General features: G+C 38.2%; 1 protein-coding gene across 1 annotated transcript; it reads left to right on the forward strand.

The window, feature by feature from the left end:
- The first annotated feature begins 17,265 nt into the window (after positions 1–17,265).
- On the forward strand, positions 17,266–20,013 carry LOC129721050 (NEDD8 ultimate buster 1-like). Its single transcript, XM_055673150.1, has 5 exons — positions 17,266–17,550; positions 17,609–17,868; positions 18,263–18,470; positions 18,532–18,774; positions 18,834–20,013. The coding sequence occupies exons 1-5, from the start codon at positions 17,419–17,421 to the stop codon at positions 19,866–19,868; spliced, it is 1,878 nt and encodes a 625-aa protein (XP_055529125.1). The 5' UTR covers positions 17,266–17,418; the 3' UTR covers positions 19,869–20,013.
- The last annotated feature ends 1,322 nt before the right edge of the window (positions 20,014–21,335 follow it).

Below are 21,335 nucleotides of genomic sequence, written 5' to 3' on the forward strand. Positions count from 1 at the left end.
TAATACGCTAGCTCTCATTATTGTTTGATTGCTAAGCAGTAAAAATTGATAAGTTCCTCAAATTCACGCGAACAATGAACCAATCACATACGAGCATTCCTAGCACAGACGACATGAATAGATGGTGAATTCATTCATTCTTTAGAGTTTCGTAGCCGTTGCAGAGTCCGCTTTAACAAGCGAGGAGTGATAGGTTCGAATCTTAGGAGAATCAAGCCATTCGTCGGCAAAAAGACTTGAACCCTTTATAAGGCAGTGGCAACTATATTGCCACCAACAGAATTTATTATTTTCGCTGCACTAAGAATATTGTTTTTTATTTTGGCTTAACCAAAGACTTCTAAATGTGTTTTAGAACACTTCAGTTTTTTCTAGGACTGCTTGAAATGTACAATATTGATTTTGAGTTCATTTTTATGTAAACAAACCGCGATCTTAGACCGTCTTTAGGAAATTCATTTTTAATTTGGTGAAAATCCAAGAAATTGGTAAGTTTTTCACCAGGAACTTTTTATTCAGGACCTGCTGTGTTAGACTATTCAGTTTTTTCTTAAAAATACATGGTGTATTGGACGACAGATTTCAAATTTCTTCCTGAATTTTGTTTTTGAATACCACTCGAAAAATCCTTTACTTCGATCTTTTCCATGCAAAGTAAATAAAGTCCTACTGTTACATTCTAATTACTATGATTTTCCATTTCTTATAATTTCAAAAAAACAAGCTTACAATGCAGCTGCAAAAAAATTGCTTCCATCGTTTTGGGGGTTAACGGGCAGTGGCAACTATATTGCCACTAATGTTTTTGGGGTTAACGGGCAGTGGCTACTATATTGCCACCAATGTTTTTGGGGTTAACGGGCAGTGGCAACTATATTGCCACCAATTTTTTCAATTGATTCAATAGTGAATTTTTTAACAAAGGTACATTTGTGTTGTTCCTTCTGTAAGGAGTACGTGTTATTAAAGTTTATGTCGATTCCTTGCGTAGTTTCCACGGCCTTATAAAGGGTTAAGTATGAGTTTATTCTCAGGCACTTCCACACAAAACTTTCCTCCAGACTTAAAACCACTGGTCTGAAGCTTCGATAATATCATAGACTATACATCTATACATGCGCAAGAGAGTATAAATAAGGCACTAGGTTACTAAGTCTGAAGGAGAAGACAAAAAGCACTTCAACTTCCCTCCAGACTTAATAACCACTAAAGCTTCGATAATATTATAGACTAATGCACGTTATACGCTGTTAGAGTGATAGCCTGCATGAAGATATGATAAGATCGATAAGGAAGGAAGTAGATTACTAAGTCTGAAGGGGAAGACAAAAAGCACTATAACACGGAGCAGGTTACTTCTCAATAAGTAGCGCTGCAAAAGGGTAGCATAGCATAGCATATTTGATCGCCCGTGTGTTGCCCGCGATTGACCAGAATCAGCTGAAATTGCACAAAGAACCGTCAAAATGGTGCCTAGAAGTAGCAAGCCATTTTCAGTGTACAATTCCTGGTGATTTTTCTTTTCACTGGTCAATAACGTAGCTGGCCACGCCCAAATGCAGATCAATAGAGGAAGGGATATCGGGAGTGTTAGTTTAATACTCGTTGCTACTAGAGACCGAGGAATCCTCTGCATCATCCATAAGTATCAAAGGAAGGAATTAGTGTTAGTGGAAAGGAATTGATCTGGATCCATCGAGGTTGATGGTGCGATCTTTCTTACACAAATTCGGGCCCGATATGGATATTTCTCGGTCTCTGCGCAACCGGCCATCAGAAGACGATATGAATAGAACCGCATCACGATCGCTGTATCGGCATATAGGAGAATCGAAGTTTCTACCAATCGTTATTATCAGCAACCAATCGTTAACAGTCTGTATCACACCAAACTTCGCGTTTCATCCTGTGAACTATTAAAATTTACCTCGAAACGAATGAATTTCGTAAAACGCACCGCACGCCGAATGCAAACTACTGGTACCAGCTCAAAGAACCGATTGAGCGAGTAAAAAAACCCACAAGGCACACCCGAGCATTATACGATGTAATGGTCATTGAACTCCGAAACCGCTGTATTAAGATAGTTACACTGAGCGCTGTCAAAATAACGTGCGCGAAACTGAGCTGACCTCCCCGAAGCAAACTATAGCGTGCCCACTACACTCCGGAAACCCTTAGATAAACAAAACTCACCCGGGCCGATGATGCGTTTCACCGGGGCATTATGCACGACCGCTCCATTTTCTCCTACCGACGCATACGCGACACTACGTTTCGCACCAAAGACACCTACTGAGTATAAAAACTGACAAAGTTCCATGCATTCATAGCCCAAAAACTTAAAAAAATGCAAAAGAGCATATTAAACAAAACAGAGTTCCAAATTTATTATTAAAATGCCAAAATAACTGCAAAGTTCAGTTGTCGTGAACTATTTTCACGCCCAAAACGATTTCAACATAATTAAATAAAAGTTACTTATGTATATCAACATTTGTCCAAAAGCTAGGAAAATCATAATACAAGAACATAGACCTGAATAAAATGTCACCGCCCTGTCAGGACTCACAATTGTAGACGATGCATCAATCGCATGCCGCATTGTCATGCTCGAATGATAAATTTTGAAATTATATTGTAAAACTGCCAATTTTGACCTGTGAGAGTGCATCGCACAATCTGGTTTGTAAATATAAAAAAAACTACCCGCAACCGAAAAGCAACCACACTTTGTGCACCCAACAGATGACACATTTACTCTTCTGACAAAGTCCAAAACCCGCTGAAAACCACTACACACAGAGCCTATGCATTCTTAAAATGTTTGATACAAAAACTTATACTCATCTGTTTTATTTTGGTTATGCCCAGGGTTGATATTTGTTGACACTCTTGAGTGAAAGTGAAAAAAAGCATCCATAAACGTTATTTTTTTACAATCCTTTCAGAGTTCTCCTTTCCCGCTTTTTGCATGGAAGTCAACTGTCAAAACACCTCATTATATTTCATGCGATGAAAGCAAGACAACAAAATCAGTTTATCAGTTAACGAAGATTGTCAAGGCATCGGTCAGTGTCAGTGAAAAGGTGTTTCGGTGAAGTTCATTTTGGTTGAGTGGACTGTTTGTTTTTCTTTTTCGCTTTGAAGTGAAGATCATTTGGTTGGATTTGTCGTCCAATTTTATTCCGTAACCGTGAACGATGCGCGCGATCTATTTCATATGAGTATAACAGCATAGTACTAGGACGAAAATCTAGTGTATCTGAAAGTGTGCTGCGATCATTGGAAGTGAAAATTGAAAATGATTGGCTGTAATGTTCGAAGAATTTTGCTGGGGAAAATGACTTTTATCAGCACTGGTTATGCCTATGCCAGCGAAACAAACGCCGACAAGCACAGCGCAACACTACTCTCTTCGCTCTCTCTCCAGATATTATCGTTCTCTTCGCTCACACTGCCATGCATTCCATTTTCGCATGTTAATAACGAACCGCTAGTTAGCGCGACGCACAAAGTAGGCACTCACACTCACGCAACTTAGCTGGCCTTACAATTTTCAATTGCAATTCGAGGAAAAATTATTACTTTCACGCAAGGAACACTGTGTTTTTCACAAAACCTTCACTTTTCTCACTTAGACAAAGCATCACAGATCACAACTTGACACTTTTTGACAAGTTTGGCCACTTAATTCACCTATAAATTAATAACTTAAACGGATAGCTTTCGGGGCACGTATTATTAGTAAGCCGTGATGTCAGCTCTTTTGACAATAAGTAGCGCTGCAAAAGGGTGCAAAGAAAAACAAAAGATAAAAAACTATTGGTCGCAGTAGGTAGGTCCATAAAAAAAACATTCTCACTACCGGAATAAATTCTGTGAAAATAAGAGATTTTCAATTTTCACTTTCAATGAACGTTGCGCCCTTTCAAATACAAGAATTTCATCCTTGAAACAAGCTGTCACACTCCGATGAAATAATTCACGTGTATCGTTCACGGTCACAGTACACAGTAGGGTAAACAGGTATAATACGCCCCCCCTAAGGAACATCGTCAATATTGTAGCTATGTTTATCACAAACAACAAATCTTTCATGCAGTTCGATACACTATTTAGTTGGTAATGCACTGCTATTATTTTGTTTTGTAATTACTATTATACAAAAACGCCATAATTTTATTAAAAAATATGACAAAATTGCAAGCTTTCCAATCTACCGGGGCAAAACTCCCCAGATGCAGTATAATATGCCCCATGCAGTAGCTTCATATGCCAGCTCAGCATGCGAAGTGAAACAGTGCTTGAAGTCTCAGAAGCAAACGTTAAAGCAATGAACAAATCAGCCGGGCTAGCGGAGGGGCATATTGCCGGGAAGCTGTAATGTAGCAGAAGGCATTGAATACTTAAGCAAATTATTTAATTTTTATCGTTTCTTCACTAGATACAGCTGCTTAGAGGTTCATTTGAGATATATAAGTACAAAAACCAGGTAATAAACTTTATACATTAGTGAAAAAACGTTACGGAAAAGCTGCAAGAAATTAGATCTGAAGCAGCTCAAATCAAAATTGATTTTTATTTATTTTTTGCTGCTAGTGACAATTATCAAACTTGCACAGAAGGTTGGTCCTATGACCCGCTACGGATTCCCAATAGCCTCATGTCTTATTTTTTGTGTGTTTCCGAATAAATGGACTGGGGCGTTATGCCCCGGGGGGGCGTTTTAAACATATTTACCCTACACAAACCGAGTTTACAACATTAAAGTTCACGCATCGAAATTCAGAGCAATAAATTTTAAGAAAACTTTAAACAGTGAATATCACACGAACACGTTTTTACTGCGCCTGACGGATGACTTGGCTTGGTTCACTTGGCTCTTTTTTTTATCTACAACTTTGCGGACGTCACACCGATCAAACAAACCGTTTTGACTCTGATAATATGTATAATCATCAATACCTTCGGGGTCATCCGCATACCACGTGGACAGCTTTTTAACGATAATTACCCAACCCCCCCTGGAAAAATGCCCATATTATTTCTTATTTTTTTTTGTAAGGACCGTGGACGCCCCTTCCCAAACTAGCATTTCCGAAAAAAATTAACCAATAGCACAAAATGCCTAGTACAGTAATACCTCGATATAAGGCAACTGTGGTGACCGGCGGAAGACACGGTAGCAGTAACATCATCCATCACCGCCCGAGCGTGGTAGTCGTAGAATGCCTGCCGCATCATCTTCGGTTTTCTCTCCCCAGCCGCAACGTCCACAGGCGGTCTGCCTGAAGCCCGGAATGGCGATCCGTCCAGTCCTGAAGCCGCTTCCACTTGAAGACGGTCCTCCAAAAGTGGTTGACTCGCCTTTGGCACTCGCCTTTTCCTGCTGCCTTCCCGGTAGTCCGCTCCTTGTTGGTTGTCCGCCGCATGTCGTCTCCAGAGTACCCGAAAGAATGAGCTCTCTGTACCATGCACACCTCTATTTATATGCATTCGCATGCACAGCAGGCTGGGGAAATTTCACTTCCCCTACCGCGCTGTTGGGTCGACTGAAAAGGGGCGTAAACCTTTACAGGTTGCGTTTGTTTGTCAGGGGAATATTGCCATTTAGGAAATAACTCACAACTCAGTTGAATTAAGTAGATTTTATTACTATTCTCTCTATCACTACATCTCCCTTCGCCTGTACTCTATTCATATACATTGTGAATATATTTATTATCAAATCGAGAAGGTTTTCTCAAAGAAGATCGTTCTCTCAAGCATCTTGAAACCAACTGGCTGGCTTATTCGACTTCTGGTAAGGATTCCATTTTGTTAGCATGTAGAACAGAAGAGGTTTCTGAACCATTGTTAGGAAAGTAACGGAAACTATCCAGGTCTGTGTGTTCGTCGTTATGTTGCGAGCTCTTCACCTTTGTTTCCATGTTTTCAAATCTTGAAGGGGCTATTTTGACGTCTTGGACATTTCGTGCATATTGCACCCCATTCTTACTGATGATCACAACTTTGGCACCATTCCTTGCCACGACTTTAAACCGCGCCGATGAAAACGTTGGATCGCTCTTACTTTTCTTATATTGTACTAATAAGACTGAATCACCAATATTAATTTCAGATTCTCTGGCATGATTCACTGTATCTGCGTATTTCTTACTAGTCAATTTCGCCTCCGCATCCCGTTCTTGGAGATCCATCCGATCAATAATTTTAGACATGGAAGGACCCCACAGACTTGCAAATGTTCCGCGATATTTCCACCCAACCATCTACTCGAAGGGAGTCACTCCCAGTCGTGCATGCGGAACGTGATTATGCACGTACCTTTGCAATGCTAGTCTCCAATTGTCACCATCAACCCTAGATGCGGTCAAGGGTTTTATTATACTTTGATTTTGCCGCTCAACTGCTCCGTTCGATTGTGGACTTAGCGGAATAGATTTCCGCACCTTTACTCCTTTACTTTCCCAAAATGACACAAATGCAGAGCTTTGAAACGGTGGACCGTTATCACTTTGAAAGATAATAGGGCAGCCCCAAAGTTGAAAAACTTCGCAAAGGGCAGCATTTGTACTATCTGCACTGATGTTTTTCATTTCTAGCACAGCCAAATAACGAGAATATGTATCAATGATGACCAAGAATTCACCGGATCCGAAGTTTGGCATCGACAAAAAATCGATTTGCAGAATCTCCCAGGGTCCATCGGGAAGAATTCGGCTAGAAAGAGGTAGTGGGGGGTTCTTTTTTGTTATTCTAATGCAAGTTTCACAGTTCTTTACGTATTTTTCCACTTCAGTGGACATACCTGGCCACCAAAAATAGTAACGCATTATTCGTTTCATGGCAACCTCTCCTACATGGCCACTATGAGCTGCTTTCATTGCTTTAGAACGAAGACTGATTGGTAAAACGGCTTTATCATCTTTAAAAATTAAGGACCCAAGATAGTGCAGGCTATTCTTTTGAGCTTCATACCTTCGTAGTTTATCTGGCCATACGTTGTATCGCAACGCTTCATAAACCAGTTGAAGTTCTCCATCTTGCTCAGAGTGTCTTTCTATATCGCTCCATGATATTTCCGTGCAACCAAAATCCAGAGCGTATAGAAAATGACTTTCGTCATCTTCTTTGAAAATATCATTATCCTGCGTTAGTCGGACCAGTCTAGATAGCGCGTCCGCTACATTCTCGTCTCCTGGAACCCTTTCTATGGTATAGTTGTATGACTGTAGCCTTAATGCCCATGACTCAGCTCTTGATGCAGCCCGTTTTCCTAGCCGATGCCAGCTGTTGAAAATGTATTCATTTGCCTCAGAATCGGTACGTATGATGAACGATTTGCTAAGCAGGTAGGATGAAAACTGTTCTACGCCCCACACTACTGCCAGAGCTTCTTTTTGTGTGTGAGGGTATCGCTGTTCCGTGTTAGACAGAGCCTTGGAAGCGCATGCAATAGTTCTTGGAGTACCAGAAGTGTTGAACTGTACAAGAACAGCTCCCAATCCAATAGGCGAGGCATCGACCAAAAGCTCGGTTTTATCGGTTGAATTGTAGTAACCGTGGCGTTTTATTGTATTTAATGAATCGTTTTTTAGACGTTGGAATTCCTTCTCTTCCGATTCAGTCCAATAAAATGTATTGGAGTTTGCTAGAGCACGAAGATATCGCGTTCTATCTGCTCTGTTCAAGATTAACTTGTCTATATCCAAGGAAGCTCTTCACTTCAGCGGAGGTGGTCGGGGTCCTAAAATGCTTTATTGCATTTACTTTTTCATCATGTACTTTCCAGCAACCTGCCTTCACAATAAACCCCAGAAATTTGACTTACAAAGACGCATTTGGAAGTGTTCAATTTGACATTATTATTCTCAAGACGAGCAAACACAACTGCAAGATTTTTATCGTGCTCCTCTTTTGTTTTGCCGTAGACAATGATATCGTCCAGATAATTCTTAACTCCCATCCCACCACCTAATATCTTCCTCTGCAGTACTTCTTGAAATATATCTGGTGCGTTGCATAGTCTAAAGGGTAGTCTTATGCATCGGAACACCCCAAACTCAGTATAGAAGTTTGTTAAATGGCGGGAATCCTTGTCCAGTTCGATGTGGAAAAAAGCATTCGTCAAGTCAATGGTGGAGAACCATGCGGCACCATCAAGTTCAGCCAAGATTGATTCGAGAGTTGGCATTGCGAAAGGTGTACGATTGATATAACGGTTGGGTCCCCTGAGATCGATAACCAACCGTATATCTTCCTTTCCTTTTGGGACTATTACTAATGAAGAGCAAAATGATGCATCCATGTCATCAGTTACTCTTTCTATAATATCAGCTGCGACCAACTGATGTAATCGTTCTTGTACCAACGGTTTAACTGCCAGTGGTATATTATTGAATATATTTCTGCATGGCGTCATTGATTTATCATAATGTATTTTAACCGGTGGCACGTTAAACTTCGGAAACGGTTCATTTGTAATTATCGACGCAATTTCGCATTTACTGTCGGGTAGACTTTCAGACAATCCTTTTAGCACTGGAACTTTCAGCCCCATTAGAAGAATGCTGTATCTTGTTGCAGTCATTCTACTCAATAACGCTTTATCTTCATCGATCACATAAAATTTCTCAATGAATGTGGGTCTATCTTCCGAGATAAATAAGTTGGCCTCGAATGTGGCTAACACGTCAAACTCATCACGAGCAGCGTAGGCCTTTAGAGGGCGATCGGAACCAAATTTTAGGTTACAGATCTCGCTATTGTATCGATCGTCTTGCAAAAATGTATTGAAATATTTTTTCGTGAACGTGTTGACCTGAGCGCCGGAATCAATCATAAATTTACATGGCATTCCTGCTACCATCGCAGATACGAAACCTTCATTTCTGTATGTACCAATCTGATAAACTACCATCAAATCAGCATGTTTTGATGTGTGTATAGCAACCTGTCAATAAACATAATCAGTTTATTTGCATGTTTTTCTTTATTTAAATTTTATTTTATTCAGACTTTTGTTTAATCAATACGAAGTTGAAAAAATAAAATCCTTATACATTTGATGGAGTTTTGATTTACAAACAAAAGTCCTAATCAATTCTCTTCCTTCTTACTCACTTCTGCCTGTTCGCTATTTGTTTCATCACTCTCCACGACTGCAATTTTTCTGGTTTATATGATGGCGAATTCTTCTCCTGATCAGTTGGACTATGATACATTCCAGCTTGCGTTCGGCTTCTGCAAGATCTCTGTATATGACCTATACGACCGCATCTCATACACACTTTATCCGCAGCACTACATTCAGAAGCAAGATGATAGATACTGTCGCATCTATAGCACCTATCTGGTCGACGTTCCAAAAACTCATTATTTGTCTCACGTGTTTGGTTGGTCTCTTTCCAAATCTACGATATCTTTTTGTCGGGTTAAATCGAGATTCTCGTCTTCGCGAGCTGATATTTTTGAATCTTTCCTCTCGCACCCCTGAACGGAAAAACATAGGTCGATTTTTCGCGGGATAGGCGGCACTAACCGAGGCAACGACTGCTGGCTCCAGTTTCTGGTGTTTTGATTTTACAAAATCCTCATGAATCTGGATTCCTTCGAGCTGTCGTACGGTGTCCACTAGTTCTAAGAACGTTCCCTCCTTACGATTTAGCTTTTTATATGCCGCGATTCTAACATCTTTGCTCGCCGCGTTTTTAGAGACTGTTTTCATTATTTCTTCTAATTCCTTTTTCTCGCCGTACTCACATTACCTTGCTGTAGCGCCGACTCTGCTCAAAAATGCTACGTTAGACTCTCCCTGGTTTTGCACAATCATCGATAACCTGCGTCGTTGAAGTATGACGTCTGAACCGGATCCGAAATACGTTTTCAAACGATGAATAGCGTTGGAAAAGGGTTCGTTATCCGGACTTGGTGAATCAGGAGTAGACTTCGTGTTTCGGAAGATTTGTAGCAATTGTGGACCGGCCTTTATCTTAAAGATGGTAAATTTTGTCGCCTCGTCTCCGATTCCAGCCAACCTCATCGTATCCTCTAGTAATTCCTTCCATGCTTCGTAAGAACATCGGTGGATCTCGTTGTCACCTTCACTTGGCTTACATTCCGGAATATGCATTGCTGACACGGACATTTGTTGCACTGACGATATAAAACGGGAACCTTCCACGTCGTTTGTCGGATTTGGCTCATGTGCATGTTGCGTACTAGTTGGCCCCACTGCCTGGTCGAAGCCGATACTACTAGCATCACTACCCAGAGATTCCAGGTGTTTATTAAGCTTTTCCAAACTGGCCTTCAGAGTGTCCATTTCGTGACGCATACGGAGTAATTCTTGCTCAAGCTTAGAACTCTTGGTCTTTTCAGACTCCAAAACTTTAGATAGCATTTCTATTTTTGCGTAGTTCTCTTTGTTTTCTTTCGGTTTTTTTATATGCTTGATTCTGTAAATAAAAATTTATCTTAATTCGGTATCAAAGTTAACATCGAAATAGTTCGTCTTGGGAATAAGTATGTCTTTGACGCTGTAATTTTTCCAAACTAAATATCGTACTCTTTCATAATGGTAACTTCGACAGCGTTTAACTTGTACTCCTCTAGACCACACGACGTTTTCGAAAAAAGCAGTACTTGACCTCTCGCAAGTTGGCTTCTGATTACTTGAACCTCTGTACTTGATCTATCGCAAGTCATTGTTCAAAAAAAATTAGTACTTGACCTCTCGCAAGTTGGCATTTGATTACTTGACCTCTCGCAAGTAATTTTTTTAGGTACTGTACTTGACCTAACGCAAGTCATTGTTCAAAAAAAATTTTAGTACTTGACCTCTCACAAGTAGATTGTTATCGATACTGTACTTGACCTAACGCAAGTCAGCATATGGTTACTTGACCTCTCGCAAGTTTCATGTTCATACGTGAAGAGTAATTGGAAAAAAAACATCAACAATCACAATCCAATCTTATCCAAGGACGAACTTGTATGGTTGAATTATCCTTCTATAGCTGATTTACTTACACACTGCCGCTGGAAGCCTTTGCTGCGCCATTGTGGTGACCGGCGGAAGACACGGTAGCAGTAACATCATCCATCACCGGCCGAGCGTGGTAGTCGTAGAATGCCGGCCGCATCATCTTCGGTTTTCTCTCCCCAGCCGCAACGTCCACAGGCGGTCTGCCTGAAGCCCGGAATGGCGATCCGTCCAGTCCTGAAGACGGTCCTCCAAAAGTGGTTGACTCGCCTTTGGCAGTCTTCCTGCTGCCTTCCCGGTAGTCCGCTCCTTGTTGGTTGTCCGCTCCTTCCCGGTAGTCCGCTCCTTGTTGGTTGTCCGCTGCATGTCGTCTCCAGAGTATCCGAAAGAATGAGCTCTCTGTACCATGCACACCTCTATTTATATGCATTCGCATGCACAGCAGGCTGGGGAAATTTCACTTCCCCTACCGCGCTGTTGGGTCGACTGAAAAGGGGCGTAAACCTTTACAGGTTGCGTTTGTTTGTCAGGGGAATATTGCCATTTAGGAAATAACTCACAACTCAGTTGAATTAAGTGGATTTTATTACTATTCTCTCTATCACTACAGCAACCTCGATATAAAGCAACCTCGATATAACGTAACTTTTTTCAATTTCTTAAAATTAAAGTACAACAATTATTTTTGAGATGCATAATGTTCCGAATAAATGTTTTAAGTAAGTATCAAACCAATAAGTACCGTAAAATGGGGTAGAATTGACATTTATTTTTTCAATGTTTTGTGACCGGTTATCTTAAAGGGACATAAGAAGGGTTTATATATACTTTTAGGTGAAGGGAAATAAGTTTTTGTGCACTTTTGAGTAACCATAAAGAATTTTGCATCAATAAAAAAATATTTTTTTCGTGCTTCGATATAACGTAACTCGATATAACGTAACGAAAATAAAAATAAAGTTGCCTCAGTGCGTCTTGAACTGTCCTACAGATCAGACGTTTTTTCGGTTGCTTGTGGACTGGTCTTTGACTGCCTATAGCTTCAAAGTTTGTGTTTTGTCAGTGTGTCTTTTTAAGATTACCTGAAAGTTATTTCCCATCAGTCTTTCTCAAGACTACCTACTTTTGAATTTAACATTTGTTTTAACTTTTTTCGTATCACCTGAAATGGCTGGACGGAAAAAGAAACCTCGCATCGCTGCGGGGAGGAAAAGAGAGGCATCTCTTTCTGACACATCGAGTGTCTGTAGTGACAATCCTTTTGATATTTTGCCTGAGCAAGAAGCTGGTGAAATGGAAGTTATTAATAATGAAACTATACAAAATATAAAATCTTTAAAAAAGGAGAAAGTTCCACATATTGTGGTAACTATTTCTTCTGAATTAAATATATTCAAAAAGGAACTTTCAACGTTTGTTTCTGACGTTAAAGTTACCTATCAAATTGGCCGTAGAGGTGAATGCCGCTTATTAGCCGACTCAGTAAAGGGTCGTGATCGTCTTGTTCAGTATTTAACTGACAAGATGTACAAATTTTTTACATATGACACCAAGAACACCAAGCCGTTCAAGGTTGTCTTGAAAGGTCTCACCAACGATCAAACCGTTGATGAGATCAAACTTACTTTAACAGAATTACTTGGCATAGCCCCTACCCAAGTAATTCTAATGAAACAAAAATCACGAGGCGAAAACAGTCAGAGAACTGGAATTTCCCTTGTTAATTATTTAATTCATTTTAACCGCAATGAGGTTGCCAACTTAAAATTTTTTGAAAAAGCACATGCTTTGTATAATGTGCGTGTAAAGTGGGAAATTTATAGGAAGTATGGCGGAGGTGAAAAGCATATCACCCAATGCCGTACTTGCCAACGTTATGGCCATGGTTCCAAATTCTGTAACATGGACCAAAAATGTCTTAATTGTGGAGACTCTTCTCACAAAAAGGACACATGTCCTGTGAAAGAGAGTAAAAATTTTCACTGTGCGAATTGTAACGGCAACCATATGTCAAATTTTTATCAATGCCCAGTCCGTTTAGCAATTGTTAAGGCAAGGCAAGGTAAACAAAATTCAATTTCTCAATTAAAACCAACTTCAAAACAAAATTCTCCAAGCGTACCAGTGACGCATAGTTTACCTACTCCTTTGCATACCCGTTTAACTTATGCACAGGATACAGGTAGTTCGAACATTATACCGCCTAGTGTTGGTAGTTCGAAAATGACCGTTAATATGGGTAAGCAAAACAGGCTAGAAAATAATTGTACACCTATCACTCCAGCTAATATTGCTGCCGAAAATATTTTTTCTAATGTTAACTGCCTGGGGCCTATTACGGCAGGTAAACTTTCTTTTTTGCAACAGGCAATGTTCGATCTTATGACAACATGCAACATGCAGGCAAAATCAATGTTTGAAGCCATTCAAATAGGCACAAATTTTACTATTAAAATTGTTTCTAATTTAAAATTTAGCAATGATTTTAAATAAAACAATTAAAATATTAAATTGGAATGCTCGCTCTTTGAAGGCCAATCAGAATGAGCTTTTTAATTTTTTAACAGTAAATAATGTGCATATTGCAATTATTACTGAAACATTTTTGAAACCTAACATAAAATTAAAATATGATCCCAATTACGTGGTTCATAGATATGATAGGATTCAGGGTTCCGGCGGTGGAGTTGCAATTGTTATTCATCGCCGAATCAAACATCGTGCTCTTCCCCATCTTGAGACAAAAGTTATTGAAACTTTGGGAATTGAAGTTCAAACTGAACTTGGGATTTTATTTATTGCCGCAGCATATTTACCATTTCAATGCACACGCGAGCTCAAAAATTATTTTAAAGGTGATTTACAAAAACTCACCAGAAATCGTTCGAAATTTTTCATAATCGGCGATTTTAATGCTAAACATCGTTCATGGAATAATTCTCAAAGTAATTCCAATGGCAAAATTTTATTCAACGATTGTTCTTCAGGATACTATTCTATTTTGTCTCCGAATAGTCCTACATGCTTTTCTTCTGTAATAAACCCTTCAACAATTGATTTGGTGCTTACAGATCAAAGTCATGTATGTAGTGATTTGATCACACATGCTGACTTTGATTCTGATCATCTTCCAATAACTTTTTCTTTATCACATGAATCAGTTTTAAACCCTATGAGCTCTGTTTTTAATTATAACAAGGCTAATTGGAAAAGATACAAAACTCATATTGAGAGAAATTTCAATAATGAGCTTGATTTGCAGAACGAAGTGAATATTGATTCCGCTTTGGACGCATTAAAATGTGCAATTGTTGATGCCAGGAATTATTCTGTTCCAAAGGCTCAAGTGAAATTTGATTCACCAATAATTGACGAAAATCTTCAACTTCTAATTCGTTTGAAAAATGTCCGCAGACGTCAATATCAACGTTCTCGTGACCCTGTTTTTAAAACTATTTATAAAGATTTACAGAAAGAGATTAAACATAGATTTACTCTTCTGAGAAATCAAAATTTTGAGACTAAAGTTGAAAAATTGAAACCATATTCAAAACCATTTTGGAAGCTGTCGAAGATTCTTAAGAAACCTTCAAAGCCTATTCCATTTTTAAAAGATGGTGAACGTTTTCTTGTATCCAATGAACAAAAGGCTCAAAGACTTGCTCAGCAGTTTGAGAGTGTTCATAACTCAAATTTGAATTTTGTGAGTCCAATTGAAAATGAAGTCACACGTCAATTTGATTTAATTTCTTCCCAGAATTTTTTACCTGCAGAAATAATTGAAACTAACTTGAATGAGATTAAATCAATTATCGAAAAATTTCAAAAATATGAAAGCACCTGGTGACGATGGAATCTTTAATATACTAATCAAACATCTCCCTGAGAGCACAATGGAATTTTTAGTAAAAATTTTCAATTGCTGCTTCAAAATTGCATATTTTCCCAAATTATGGAAAAATGCAAAAATTACTCCCATTTTAAAACCGGATAAGAACCCAGCTGAAGTTTCAAGTTATCGACCAATCAGTTTGCTTTCTTCAATAAGTAAACTTTTTGAGAGAATTATTCTTAACAGAATGATGTCACACATCAACGAAAATTCAATTTTTGCAAATGAACAGTTTGGATTTCGCCATGGGCATTCCACAACTCATCAATTGCTCAGAGTTACTAATATGATACGAGCTAACAAATCTGAAGGTTATTCCACTGGAGCTGCTCTTTTAGACATAGAAAAAGCATTCGACAGTGTTTGGCATAAAGGTTTGATTGCGAAATTGCAAACTTTTAATTTTCCAATTTTCCTAATCAAAATTTAAAAAAATTATCTTACTGATCGAACTCTGCAGGTTGTCTATCAAAATTCAAAATCTGATAGATGTCCTGTCAGAGCAGGTGTACCTCAAGGTTCAGTCTTGGGTCCAGTCCTGTACAACATATTCACTTCAGATCTTCCTGATTTGCCTCCAGGATGCACAAAGTCTTTGTTCTGCGATGACACAAGCATTTCCGTAAAAGGAAAAAGTCTTCGTGTCATATGCAGTCGATTGCAGAAAAGTTTAGATATTTTTTCTTCCTACTTGCAAAAGTGGAAAATCTCTCCCAATGCTTCTAAAACTCAAATGATAATTTTACCGCATAAGCCTAGGGCTTCTTTCCTCAAGCCAAACAATAATTACGTTGTCAAGATGAATGGGGTTATTTTAAGTTGGTCCGACAAGGTTAAGTACTTGGGACTAATTTATGATAAAAAACTTATTTTCAAAGAGCACATTGAGAGTATACAAGCCAAGTGCATCAAATATACGAGATGTTTATATCCTCTCACTAACAGGAATTCTAAACTTTTTTAAAGAACAAACTTTTGATTTACAAACAAATTTTTAGACCAGCAATGCTTTATGCTGTACCGATCTGGTCAAGTTGCTGTTCAACAAGGAAGAAAACGCTTCAAAGGATTCAGAATAAAATTCTGAAAATGATTTTGAAGCGTCCTCCTTGGTTTGGTACACTCGAATTACATAGACTTACTGGTGTTGAACCATTAGAAGCTATGTCAAATAAAATTATTAACAATTTTCGACAAAAATCGTTGCAATCCTCAATTGCTACGATAAGCTCTCTTTATAGCCAATAAGTTAGCAATTGAGTTAGTTGTAAGTTTACTTCCCCTTTTCTGACAAGTAGGTTTAAATCCCTACGAATGATAAGTCCTAATTGCGAAAGCAAACAAATCCTAACAATTAAAATTACAAATTTCTAACAGTGTTGAGAAGTCACCATTTGTGACACACATACTCATTATTTACTAATATTTATCATAAATACTTAAGCTACTAACAAATCCCCCCTTTAAAAAAAAAAAAAAAAAAAAAAATTACGAAACTAAATTAAGTTGCCTTAAATCGAGGTATAACTGTACTGCCCTTTTAGGTATTATATGTTGGATAATCGACAGTTTTAGGTAAAAAGTAGCACTTTTTACCGAAAACTGTCGATTATCCAAAATATATAAAATCAAGCGGTGATGATCTCAACGAAACAAACCTCTTAGGTATTGCTTATCTAGGGACTCGACGTTTCTATCAACCAGATGTGCAAATTAATGCGGAACACGCTGATTCAATGGATTCCTTCTGCAGCAAGGTTGCATATTCAATTTGAGGGTGTCTATTCCATTCGATTGGCCGCGTGCCGAAAACTCGTTCCACAAGTACAGTTTTGAAATATGATGTACGACAAACTGGCAGTCCATAAGTAATGCTACCAGTTTGTCGAAGAAAGTAGTGCTCTAACTCATACGCCTAAAGTGTGAGAGCCAATATTCAGTGGGATATTCAGCAAATATTCGCGGTGAATATAAAAATATTCACCGCGAATATTGGCTGAATATTGCACTGAATATGAGCTCTCACACTTCCGGTATAATAGATACAGCATTGCACTATTTGACAAGCTTGTAGTACTACTCAGGGACTACAAGTTTGTCATACATTGTTTTCCAAAATTGTACTTGTATAGCGAGCTATCGGTATGCGGCGAAAAAGCACCTCAAAATTGAATAGGCAACCTTGTTCTGCAGCATATAAATTGTTCAAATTTGTGCAGGATTTCAAAGATTTTTTCTTGAGCGAACTAAATTATTCGAAATTTCGAGTAGAAGTATTTCGCATTTCGAGCAGACTTTTTGTCGTTTTTCGAACATTTGAATGGTCAAAAATATCTAGCAACACTGATTCGTATTTCGCAATTTGTTTTTGTTTTGACTTTGAGTCAATCGTAAGTCGCAGAGGAAAACCAGGAAAACGATTCTTTTTCGGTTTGAATGTTTTATCGGTAGATTAGCTTTGTGAAAAATATGGTACTTAGTTAAATCTTAAGTGAGACTTCTTCCATGTGATTAAGTGATTGAGTAACCATTAAAAATGACTGACGAGTTGGAAAACGAAAACTACGTGATTCAGGTTCGTGCTTTGTTGAACCAGCAAAAAGTTAAGCTTTGGGAATCACCATATTACAACACTTCTACCCAACAATATGCTGAATCAGAGCTAGAGGTATGTATTTTTACTTTTAAAACTTGGAGGAAAGCTTAAAAAATGTTATCTAATGTAGAAATTGGCCATTTCGTTTCACGAGCGACTGCAAATCTCACTCAAGGATTGTCTAAAAGCGATTCGATTTCTGCAGCAGAATGCCTTGGATAAACTTAGAAGCAAGGATGAATTCCTCAAAACGGGCATCGCAACAATAAGGTGTAGGGCGCCAACACAAGAGAAAATAAATCGTTACTTCGATGTTAAGCTCAAAATCACTAGTCATGGCCAGGAACTGGCCCAAATGGTCGCGGATAAACTGGCTTTGGATGTGTCAAGGTAAGTCCCGTGGGTCGATGCTCATGTGAAAACACGAAAATATAGATAGTATCGATGAATCATATGTTATCTTAACTTATGTTTAGCAAAATCTTATCTTCTTGAAAAAAAAAATTATTTTTTTGTCGTAAAGAGCACATATTTGAGTTGATTTCGTAATTCAATTCAAAAAACAATGAATACTTGTCGAACAACTTGGTTTTTCGTTTTTTACTAAAATAATGGAAATTCTAAGGTTGGCTTTGATAGTCAATTGGTCGTAGGCTCGTAGCGAGGTTTAATTTCTTCAAAAATGCAATTTCACGCTACATAATTCACACATAATTTTTTTATGGTTTGGTCTAGAGTATTGTTTAAGGTATTTAAAAGTTTTCATACATTATGTCTTTGCAAGAATAAAACTCGTGTGCGCGGGGAAAGTGCTAAAGAATCATTTAACGCTGTCAGAACAGAATGTCGTCAATGGTGCCGCCGTTATGATTCTTATTATGCTGCAGAGCGTGGAAGCCGCACAGCGAGAATCCAGCACCTACGACCGCATTCATAAGATACGAGCCGACGCGGAACTGCTTATAAACGATGAGCGATCGGACTTTCTAAGTGTAAGTTGGTTGTGTAAATGTAAAAAAGTTTTTCAGTTTGCTTTCAATTTAAATGTTACAGCTAGAGGACCAAGACGGAAATGCTCTTCATTTACCTGCCAGCGAAAAGAAAGCCCTTCTGATGGCATTGACACTTTACGAGAAGGGAAAAGTTGCCCTTAGAAAGGAAAATTTTGAAGAAGCTCTACTACTTTTCCTGGAGGCAGATAGTGACTTTCGTACGTGTAACTCGCAGCTGCTGACCGTTGTCGACAATTATGCCCTGTTGAATTTGGATATTGTTTGGTGTTATCTGTGTTTAAAGGTTTGTAGACTGCTGAAGCGACACACATTTTTATTTACATGGCATATGATTACTTTTAGAACATGAACCAACTGCCAGATGCAGAGCAGCGCTTGCAGTTGTGCGACGAGAAACTTCGTCAAAGTTACGGTGCCAATATGAATCGTGTTACTGCCATAAAAGGAACCCAACAGTGTAGCGAGAAAGCGCTGCTGTTAAGGCTCCATCTGCTGAAAGCAGTTTTATACTTTCATCAGAACAAACGCAGCGATGCAGAAACTATGTTTAGAGTAGTGGAGAGTGAGCTTCAAACTTTAAAAATAAATGATGAATGCTTAACCACTTTACTCAATTGCGGTTTTGAGATAACAGAGTCAAGAATTGCACTAAGAGCTTGTTCCAATAACGTCGAACCAGCAATTGAGTTCATCAACAACCGAAGGCAAATGGTTGAAGCCAACGAGAAAAAATCAAAGCGAGAGAAGAATCTTTACAAGAAAATTGGTTACCTCAACGCGCATGAGTGCCGAATTAATGTTGAACACGTTGATCAGCTTGTAGAAATGGGCTATTCGGAGTGTCTCGCCGCCATAGCTCTGAAACGCACGGGAAATAATTTGTACAATGCTTTGAATGAACTACAGCAAAAGCAGGATGATCTGAAGCAAGAGTTGATCGCCTCCATAGAGCCCTCTAAGCAGCTGATTGATAAACTTATCGATTTGGGCTTCCACGCACAAGCCGCCGAAGCAGCTCTGAAGCAAACGATAAACAATTTTGAAGAAGCTTTGGAATTTCTCATAAACGTTCGTAATAGTAACGAGTATGATGCAATGCTGACTAGCACGAGCAGCGAAGTTGCTTCCAACTCTTCATCAACGCTCAGTTCCAATGCAGAAACCGTCAAACTGCCATTATCTAGTAACGAACAAGCGAGTTCATCTCGCAAGCAAGATAAAAACAATTGTAACAATGCCAAAAAGGAGATGATGGATATTTTGTACAAAAGTTTCTCTAAGGATATGGACACGACTAGTGACACTTACTTAGATATGCCTCTACTTGAGGAGGCATCCATTTTAGATGAGTATAAAAAGTTATTGAATATGCAATAGTCAATGTGTTCTCCATTGGGCTCAATTGATTAATAACTGATTAAAATAAACTATATGAGTGATATATTTTAGATATATAAACGCGATAAATTTTTATTTTTTCTGTATATTATTGAAATGTTTAGCAATATATATGTTTTACAAACATAGGTTTATCTTTTAGTTTGCGCCTTCGAACGTAAGATCAACACTTTTTAGTTTGAAATTTTTTTATCCGGATATATATATATTCTAAGCCGAAAGTAATGTTCAATTTAACATTAGTCCGTATAAATGAAAGGGCTTACTCCGCTTCTCATAAGATTTACACGGGATGAGTAAATCAAACGCTTTTATTTATACGGCTTATTGAATGATAGTTGTTTATTTGTTTATTGTTTCCCGTCTTCGAATGAAAATCGTCCAGACTAAATTTTAGCTTATTTTAATTTCTAATCCTATTTTTAAAAGCCATTTTCGTCATACCCAATTCATGGAGGTTACTAACATCATTGTATGCCTTCAGACATGCATTATATGCACTATCACGTCCGTAACTAGTTCTGCGGATCGGTAAATTAATCGTGGGATAACTTCGGAGGGTTCGCGGGGGAACATGAAAATTGGTGTGCTGTAACAGTTCTGGAGTCGTTAACATTTTCTATTATGTCGTAAACAAACATTCTCTGCAGCTTGATTAAGTCTGGTAAGTTTACCGGATCATTCCACGGTAGTTGGCGTAAAGCATACCGAATGAACTGCTTTTGTATCCGCTCTGATTTCACGGCGTGCGCTAGTTGGTATGGTACCCCGACCTGAACTGCATACTCAAGGATGCTCCGTAATGTTGCAATAGAAGTATTGAACGTTGAAATATTTTTTTCTCAACTGTGGTAAAATCAATTGTCTTCCCGGTCAGAAGAGCACAACTAAAACATTACAAAATTCTATCAACGTGAGATACAAATAACATACTTTGATACAATTTTGTATTTTTCCATATAATTTTGATTACAAAATTGAATCTGAATATATATAATAACAAAACGTGTAATGAAGTAGTTCTGAAACAAGTCTAACTAACTTTTCGTTTTTATCAAAACCTGTTGTTTCTAACAATGTTCGTTATTATATTGTATTATATACTATCTTATTTTGTTAGAAAGCTAATATATTAGTAACAAATTTTAATATGTGTTTGATACTAGTAGAATCATTTCTGTTATAATTTCTGTTATTTTAACACCTAACGGGACCAAATTGAGAACACAGCCTGGAAGGTTTTTCCCGTAACAAACTAACAACTTCTGTTACATTTTTGTTTTTTCTTTTATATCGGGTTTGCAACAAATGTAAATTTGTATAAATAACTTAAGTAATTTTTCTATACACTTCTTTTTTTTTTAAGGGGGGATTTGTTAGTAGCTTAAGTATTTATGATAAATATTAGTAAATAATGAGTATGTGTGTCCAATCACAAATGGTGAC

This window comes from Wyeomyia smithii, chromosome 2 (assembly GCF_029784165.1).
Source record: "Wyeomyia smithii strain HCP4-BCI-WySm-NY-G18 chromosome 2, ASM2978416v1, whole genome shotgun sequence".
Classification (NCBI taxonomy): Eukaryota; Metazoa; Arthropoda; class Insecta; order Diptera; family Culicidae; genus Wyeomyia; species Wyeomyia smithii.